At 45.9% G+C, this 8,964-nt stretch overlaps 1 protein-coding gene across 1 annotated transcript; it reads right to left on the reverse strand.

The window, feature by feature from the left end:
• Nucleotides 1-215: 215 nt before the first annotated feature.
• On the reverse strand, nt 216-1,618 carry LOC123170994 (uncharacterized). The gene is made up of 3 exons (XM_044588677.1): nt 1,538-1,618; nt 1,285-1,431; nt 216-887 (listed from the first exon to the last, which is right to left on the reverse strand). Exons 1-3 carry the CDS (start codon nt 1,616-1,618, stop codon nt 216-218), a joined length of 900 nt encoding a protein of 299 aa, XP_044444612.1.
• Between the last annotated feature and the right edge of the window lie 7,346 nt (nt 1,619-8,964).

Genomic DNA, 8,964 nt, shown 5'->3' on the forward strand with positions numbered 1-8,964 from the left:
ATTGTTCACAATACATAGAGGAGTTCAACTTCAAATGCATAGTTCATCCTTTTCTCACAAAAGGATGAATAGCATAACTACTACATACATACACAGCCATAGTTCACCATTAGTACAAGCATACAGTACACAACCTTAGTTCCTAGATGCTAGGTCATTACACAACCATCATTCCCAAAAGGTCAGCAATGCCACTAATCTCATTTTCATCTTCTTCACTTCTCCAAGATGGCCTGAATCCCCCTGAACTTCTCCTTCAACTTTTCATTCTGAAACTCTAACTGCCACTTCTCTTCAATATGCTTTTCATTTCCCTTAAGCAGATCAGCAACCTCAAGCTTTAACTCTAGCTTCCCTTGGGTGAGCTTCTCCTGACACTTTGTTAGCTCTGCATTCTTCAGCTCCAAATTCATACTAGCTTCAGTAAGCACTTGCTTCTCTTTCATTTTGTTCAGCTTCAAGTTCTGAATGACTGTTGCTTGAGCTCTTGTCAGGTTGAGCAGCAGCTCATACTTGAGAGTAAGTTTCTGGGTCTCTTCATCTTTCTTTGCCATCTCACTTGCCATCTGTGCCTTCATATCATCAATCAGTTCTTTTCTTACCTCCTGCTGATATGTAATGGCAGACTGCAGATGTCTGAAATCCACCACCTTATCTTCCTGGAAGTTCATCAGCTCATGCACATCTTGGACTAGCTTGTCATAGTTGGCATCCAGCTTGTTCTTCTCTTCTGTCAGATGGTGGATAGTGAAAGAACTTTCAAGATTGTCATTCACCCTAGCAGTTTTGGCATCTTCAACCATTGCCCATAGCTTCAACAATGCATTCTGCATTGTTGGGGGCCACTGGTGATCAACCCATTCAACAAAGCCACAATTGCTACCTGCCTGCAAAAACAAGAACAACACCAACACAGTTCAATATGGCTCATGCTTGACCTAAATAAGCTACTCTAATGCCACTATGAACCAAAATGTTGACAGCAAGGAGAGTACTCCAGCAAACAGAGTTCAATATGGCTCCAGCAAACAGAGTACTCCAGCAAACAGAAAAAAATCACTATGCCTAGGTTAGTTATCATTTTTAAGCTACTCTAGTACCACTATTAACCAAAATTACTACGCCATTGTACTCCAGCAAAATATACTCATGCTTGACCTAAATAAGCTACTCTAATGCCACTATGAACCAAAATGTTGACAACAAGGAGAGTACTCCAGCAAACAGAGTTCAATATGGCACTGACAAAGTAAGAAAAAAAATCACTATGCCTACAATCCATACCGGCTGTGCACATGCTAAAAACCGCCTGCCTGTGTCTGTTCCTTCAAAGGCAACAAGCCTCTCAGATGCCATGCCGTGCTTCTCACATGGAGACATCACATCCAGCTCAAGCCCCTTGTAATCTGGATCTTCAAGGCTGAAAGGGACCTGCAGAAGCTCGCACAAAGACAATGGGCAAATCAAAACCTACCAAAATCAACCAAATCAAGAAATCCCAAATCTGTAACCCTAACCCTAAACTCACTGTACTGACCTCGTTGAGACCGTCTGTGGAGGAAGAATGCATGTACGGGAGGCTAGACTGGTCGTCGCTGCTTTCGTCCTCCAAAACCATGGCGTCGGCGGGGCGGTGCGGCGGCCGGCAGTCGGGACGCAGGCGGCGGCGACGGAGGAAACGAGTGAGGAGAGGAGGAGGGGAGGGGAATGGTGTGGCGGGGGCGAGCTGGTGCGACCGGACCGGGTTCGAGAGCAGCAGCGCACCGGCTCGTCCTAGTCAGCGCGCGGGCACGCGCCGATTGGCCAGCGTGGCACCTGACGGGTGGGCCCGAGCTGTCGGATCGAGCGTCAATACGTATAAATACGCGTTTTAGCCTTATTTGAAAAAACCTGGAGCAATCATGGTACTGACATGCAAAGATTAGCAATCGTGGTACCAATCTGCATGTGATGCCCGAATTGTGGTAGTTCTGTGCAATTAACTCAATCTGGGATAACATGGAGAGCCGCCACCAACTGTGCTTCTGGGTCAGGAATAGCCAAGTCTTCCTCTGTAGGCAACTTGACAGAAGGGTTATGCAGAGTATCCAAGAAGGTATTAGGCGGCACCGGCTTTCGCTGAGAGCCGAGCCGGCTTAATGCATCAGCCGCCTCATTCTTTTTGCGATCAATGTGCTCTACTTGGTAACCTTGAAAATGCCCAGCAATGGCATCAACTTCGCGGCGATAAGCCGCCATGAGGGGGTCCTTGGAATCCCACTTGCCTGATACTTGTTGGGCCACCAAATCTGAGTCACCAAAACATCTTACCCGGCTTAAGCTCATCTCCTTGGCCATCCGAAGACCATGGAGCAAGGCCTCGTACTCAGCTGCGTTGTTAGTACAGGGAAACATCAATCGTAGGACATAACAAAATTTGTCACCTCGAGGGGAAGCTAACACAACTCCAGCCCCCGAGCCCTCCAATTGCCTGGACCCGTCGAAGTGAATAGTCCAGTATGTATTATCCAGCTTCTCTTCAGGCATCTGCAGCTCTGTCCAATCGTTGATGAAATCTACCAATGCTTGTGATTTGATAGCCGTGCGTGGCACATACTTCAGATCATGAGGCCCAAGCTCAATGGCCCACTTAGCAACTCTTCCTGTGGCTTCCCTGTTTTGGATGATATCTCCTAGGGGAGCAGAACTAACCACAGTGATAGGGTGGCCCTGGAAATAATGCTTAAGCTTCCGGCTTGCCATGAACACCCCATAAACAAGCTTCTGCCAATGTGGATACCTTTGCTTGGACTCAATGAGTACTTCGCTGACGTAGTAAACCGGCCGCTGAACCGTGTTGGAAATATGCCCTAGAGGCAATAATAAGTGGTTATTATTATATTTCTTTGTTCATGATAATTGTCTATTGTTCATGCTATAATTGTGTTATCCGGAAATCGTAATACATGTGTGAATACAGAGACCACAACGTGTCCCTAGTAAGCCTCTAGTTGACTAGCTCGTTGATCAACAGATAGTCATGGTTTCCTGACTATGGACATTGGATGTCATTGATAACGGGATCACATCATTAGGAGAATGATGTGATGGACAAGACCCAATCCTAAGCATAGCTCAAAGATCGTGTAGTTCGTTTGCTAGAGCTTTTCCAATGTCAAGTATCTTTTCCTTAGACCATGAGATCATGCAACTCCCGGATACCGTAGGAGTGCTTTGGGTGTGCCAAACGTCACAACGTAACTGGGTGACTATAAAGGTGCATTACGGGTATCTCCGAAACTGTCTGTTGGGTTGGCACGGATCAAGACTGGGTGACTATAAAGCCGCCACCAACTGTCTGTTGGGTTGGAGATCCCATCTCCCAGGGCCGGCGCCCCCCCAGGGGCCTATATAAAGGGAGGGGGGAGGGAGGGCAGCAACAGACAGCCTTGGGCGCCTCCCTCCTCCCCTGCAACACCTCTCTCTCTCTCGCAGAAGCTCGGCGAAGCCCTGCTGGAGACCCACTACATCCACCACCACGCTGTCGTGCTGCTGGATCTCCATCAACCTCTCCTTCCCCCTTGCTGGATCAAGAAGGAGGAGACGTCGCTGCACCGTACGTGTGTTGAACACGGAGGTGCCGTCCGTTCGGCACTCGGTCATCGGTGATTTGGATCACGGCGAGTATGACTCCGTCATCCACGTTCATTGGAACGCTTCCGCTCGCGATCTACAAGGGTATGTAGATGCACTCCTTTCCCCTCGTTGCTAGTATACTCCATAGATGGATCTTGGTGATGCGTAGGAAATTTTAAAATTCTGCTACGATCCCCAACAGTGGCATCATGAGCCAGGCCTATGCGTAGTTACTATGCACGAGTAGAACACAAAGCAGTTGTGAGCGTAGATGTTGCCAATTCTTCTTGCCGCTACTAGTCTTATCTTGTTTCGGTGGTATTGTGGGATGAAGCGGCCCGGACCGACCTTATACGTACGCTTACGTGAGACAGGTTCCACCGACTGACATGCACTAGTTGCATAAGGTGGCTAGCGGGTGTCTGTCTCTCCCACTTTAGTCGGAACGGATTCGATGAAAAGGGTCCTTATGAAGGGTAAATAGAAATTGGCATATCACGTTGTGGTTTTACGTAGGTAAGAAACGTTCTTGCTAGAAACCTATACAAGCCACGTAAAAAACTTGCAACAACAATTAGAGGACGTCTAACTTGTTTTTGCAGCATGTGCTATGTGATATGATATGGCCAGAAGATGTGATGAATGATATATGTGATGTATGAGTTGATCATATTCTTGTAATAGGAATCACGACTTGCATGTCGATGAGTATGACAACCGGCAGGAGCCATAGGAGTTGTCTTTATTTTTTGTATGACCTGCGTGTATTGAATAACGCCATGTAAATTACTTTACTTTGTTGCTAAACGCGTTAGCCATAGAAGTAGAAGTAATCGTTGGCGTGACAACTTCATGAAGACACAATGATGGAGATCATGATGATGGAGATCATGGTGTCATGCCGGTGACGAAGATGATCATGGTGCCCCGAAGATGGAGATCAAAGGAGCAAAATGATATTGGCCATATCATGTCACTATTTGATTTCATGTGATGTTTATCATGTTTTGCATCTTATTTGCTTAGAACGACGGTAGTAAGTAAGATGATCCCTTATAATAATTTCAAGAAAGTGTTCCCCTTAACTGTGCACCGTTGCGAAGGTTCGTTGTTTCGAAGCACCACGTGATGATCGGGTGTGATAGATTCTAACGTTCGCATACAACGGGTGTTGACGAGCCTAGCATGTACAGACATGGCCTCGGAACACGGAGGACTGAAAGGTCGAGCATGAGTCGTATAGAAGATACGATCAACATGGAGATGTTCACTGATCTTGACTAGTCCGTCTCACATGATGATCGGACACGACCTAGTTAACTCGGATCATATTTCACTTAGATGACTAGAGGGATGTCTATCTGAGTGGGAGTTCATTGAGTAATTTGATTAGATGAACTTAATTATCATGAACTTAGTCTAAAATCTTTACAATATGTCTTGTAGATCAAATGGTCCACGTTGTCCTCAACTTCAACGCGTTCCTAGAGAAAACCAAGATGAAAGATGATGGCAGTAACTATACGGACTGGGTCCGGAACCTGAGGATCATCCTCATAGCTGCCAAGAAAGATTATGTCCTAGAAGCACCGCTAGGTGAAGCACCAATCCCAGAGAACCAAGACGTTATGAACGCTTGGCAATCACGTGCTGATGATTACTCCCTCGTTCAGTGCGGCATGCTTTACAGCTTAGAACCGGGTCTCCAAAAGCATTTTGAGAAACATGGAGCATATGAGATGTTCGAAGAGCTGAAAATGGTTTTCCAAGCTCATGCTCGGGTCGAGAGATATGAAGTCTCTGACAAGTTCTTCAGCTGTAAAATGGAGGAAAATAGTTCTGTTAGTGAGCACATACTCAGAATGTCTGGGTTACACAACCGCTTGTCTCAGCTGGGAGCTAATCTCCCGGATGACGCGGTCATTGACAGAATCCTTCAGTCGCTTCCACCGAGCTACAAGAGCTTTGTGATGAACTTCAATATGCAGGGGATGGAAAAGACCATTCCTAAGGTATATTCAAAGCTGAAATCAGCGGAGGTGGAGATCAGAAAGGAACATCAAGTGTTGATGGTGAATAAAACCACTAAGTTCAAGAAGGGCAAGGGTAAGAAGAACTTCAAGAAGGACGGCAAGGGAGTTGTCGCGCCCGGTAAGCCAGTTGCCGGGAAGAAGCCAAGGAATGGACCCAAGCCTGAGATTGAGTGCTTTTATTGCAAGGGAAGTGGTCACTGGAAGCGGAACTGCCCCAAATACTTAGCGGATAAGAAGGCCGGCAACACCAAAGGTATATGTGATATACATGTAATTGATGTGTACCTTACCAGTACTCGTAGTAGCTCCTGGGTATTTGATACCGGTGCGGTTGCTCATATTTGTAACTCAAAACAGGAACTGCGGAATAAACAGAGACTGGCGAAGGACGAGGTGACGATGCGTCGGGAATGGTTCCAAGGTCGATGTGATCGCCGTCGGCACGCTGCCTCTACATTTACCTACGGGATTAGTTTTAAACCTCAATAATTGTTATTTAGTGCCAGCTTTGAGCATGAACATTGTATCTGGATCTCGTTTAATTCGAGATGGTTACTCATTTAAATCCGAGAATAATGGTTGTTCTATTTATTTGAGAGATATGTTTTATGGTCATGCCCCGCTGGTCAATGGTTTATTCTTGATGAATCTCGAACGTGATGTTACACATATTCATAGTGTGAATACCAAAAGATGTAAAGTTCATAACGATAGTCCCACATACTTGTGGCACTGCCGCCTTGGTCACATTGGTGTCAAGCGCATGAAGAAGCTCCATGAAGATGGACTTTTGGAGTCTCTTGATTACGAATCATTTGACACGTGCGAACCATGCCTCATGGGTAAGATGACCAAGACTCCGTTCTCCGGAACAATGCAGCGAGCAACCAACTTATTGGAAATCATACATACCGATGTGTGCGGTCCAATGAGTGTTGAGGCTCGCGGAGGATATCGTTATGTTCTCACTCTCACTGATGACTTAAGTAGATATGGGTATGTCTACCTAATGAAACACAAGTCTGAAACCTTTGAAAAGTTCAAGGAATTTCAGAGTGAGGTCTCAACGTGACAGGAAAATAAAGTTCTTACGATCAGATCATGGTGGAGAATATTTAAGTCACGAATTTGGTACGCACTTAAGGAAATGTGGAATCGTTTCACAACTCACGCCGCCTGGAACACCTCAGCGAAACGGTGTGTCCGAACGTCGTAATCGCACTCTATTGGATATGGTGCGATCTATGATGTCTCTTACCGATCTACCGCTCTCTTTTTGGGGCTATGCTTTAGAGACTGCCGCATTCACTTTAAATAGGGCTCCGTCGAAATCCGTTGAAACGACACCGTATGAATTATGGTTTGGGAAGAAACCTAAGCTGTCGTTTCTAAAAGTTTGGGGATGCGATGCTTATGTCAAGAAACTTCAACCTGAAAAGCTCGAACCCAAGTCGGAAAAATGCGTCTTCATAGGATACCCTAAGGAAACCATTGGGTATACCTTCTACCTCAGATCCGAAGGCAAGATCTTTGTTGCCAAGAACGGGTCCTTTCTGGAGAAAGAGTTTCTCTCGAAAGAATTGAGTGGGAGGAAAGTGGAACTTGATGAGGTGATAGTCACCCCTTCCGAACCGGAAAGTAGCGCAGCGCGGGAAGATGTTCCTGTGGTGCCTACACCAACTGGGGAGGAAGTTAATGATGATGATCATGAAGCTTCAGATCAAGTTACTGCTAAACTTCGTAGGTCCACAAGGACACGTTCCGCACCAGAGTGGTACGGCAACCCTGTCCTGGAAATCATGTTGTTAGACAACGGTGAACCTTCGAACTATGAAGAAGCGATGGCGGGCCCGGATTCCGACAAATGGCTAGAAGCCATGAAATCCGAGATAGGATCCATGTATGAAACGAAGTATGGACTTTGACTGACTTGCCTGATGATCGGCGAGCCATAGAAAATAAATGGATCTTTAAGAAGAAGACAGACGCGGATGGTAATGTGACCATCTATAAGGCTCGACTTGTTGCTAAGGGTTATCGACAAGTTCAAGGAGTTGACTACGATGAGACTTTCTCACCCGTAGCGAAGCTGAAGTCCGTCCGATTCATGTTAGCAATTGCCGCATTCTATGATTATGAGATATGGCAAATGGACGTCAAAACGGCATTCCTTAACGGTTTTCTTAAGGAAGAATTGTATATGATGCAGCCGGAAGGTTTTGTCGATCCTAAGAATGCTAACAAGGTATGCAAGCTCCAGCGCTCCATTTATGGACTGGTGCAAGCATCTCGGAGTTGGAACATTCGTTTTGATGAGATGATCAAAGCGTTTGGGTTTACACAGACTTATGAGAAGCCTGTGTTTACAAGAAAGTGAGTGGGAGCTCTGTAGCATTTCTCTTATTATATGTGGATGACATACTATTGATGGGAAATGATATAGAATTCTTGGAAAGTATAAAGGCCTATTTGAATAAGTGTTTTTCAATGAAGGACCTTGGAGAAGCTGCTTATGTATTAGGCATCAAGATCTATAGAGATAGATCAAGACGCCTCATTGGTCTTTCACAGAGTACGTACCTTGACAAGATATTGAAGAAGTTCAATATGGATCAGTCCAAGAAGGGGTCCTTGCCTGTATTGCAAGGTGTGCAATTGAGCACGGCTCAATGCCCGACCACGGCAGAAGATAGAGAAAAGATGAGTGTCATCCCCTATGCCTCGGCCATAGGGTCTATTATGTATGCCATGTTGTGTACCAGACCTGATGTAAACCTTGCCGTAAGTTTGGTAGGAAGGTACCAAAGTAATCCCGGCATGGAACACTGGACAGCGGTCAAGAATATCCTGAAGTACCTGAAGAGGACTAAGGATATGTTTCTCGTTTATGGAGGTGACGAAGAGCTCGTCGTAAAGGGTTACGTCGACGCTAGCTTCGACACAGATCTGGATGACTCGAAGTCACAAACCGGATACGTGTATATTTTAAATGGAGGAGCAGTAAGCTGGTGCAGTTGCAAGCAAAGTGTCGTGGCGGGATCTACATGTGAAGCGGAGTACATGGCAGCCTCAGAGGCAGCGCAAGAAGCAATCTGGATGAAGGAGTTCATTACCGACCTAGGGGTGATTCCCAATGCGTCGGGCCCGATGACTCTCTTCTGTGACAACATTGGAGCTATTGCCCTTGCGAAGGAGCCCAGATTTCACAGGAAGACCAGGCATATCAAGCGTCACTTCAACTCCATTCGTGAAAGTGTTCCAAATGGAGACATAGATATTTGTAAAGTACATACGGACCTGAATGTAGCAGATCCGT

Source organism: Triticum aestivum, chromosome 7D (assembly GCF_018294505.1).
Source record: "Triticum aestivum cultivar Chinese Spring chromosome 7D, IWGSC CS RefSeq v2.1, whole genome shotgun sequence".
NCBI lineage: Eukaryota > Viridiplantae > Streptophyta > Magnoliopsida > Poales > Poaceae > Triticum > Triticum aestivum.

What these genes read in the sequence shown, in the direction of transcription:
- LOC123170994 (XM_044588677.1), bottom strand. Translation starts at nt 1,618, where the DNA reads ATGGTTTTGGAGGACGAAAGCAGCGACGACCAGTCTAGCCTCCCGTAC. An exon ending in CCACAGACGGTCTCAACGAG is followed by an intron (nt 1,432 to 1,537) that starts GTCAGTACAGTG and finishes GAGCTTCTGCAG; the next exon opens with GTCCCTTTCAGCCTTGAAGA. An exon ending in TTTTAGCATGTGCACAGCCG is followed by an intron (nt 888 to 1,284) that starts GTATGGATTGTA and finishes TTGTTTTTGCAG; the next exon opens with GCAGGTAGCAATTGTGGCTT.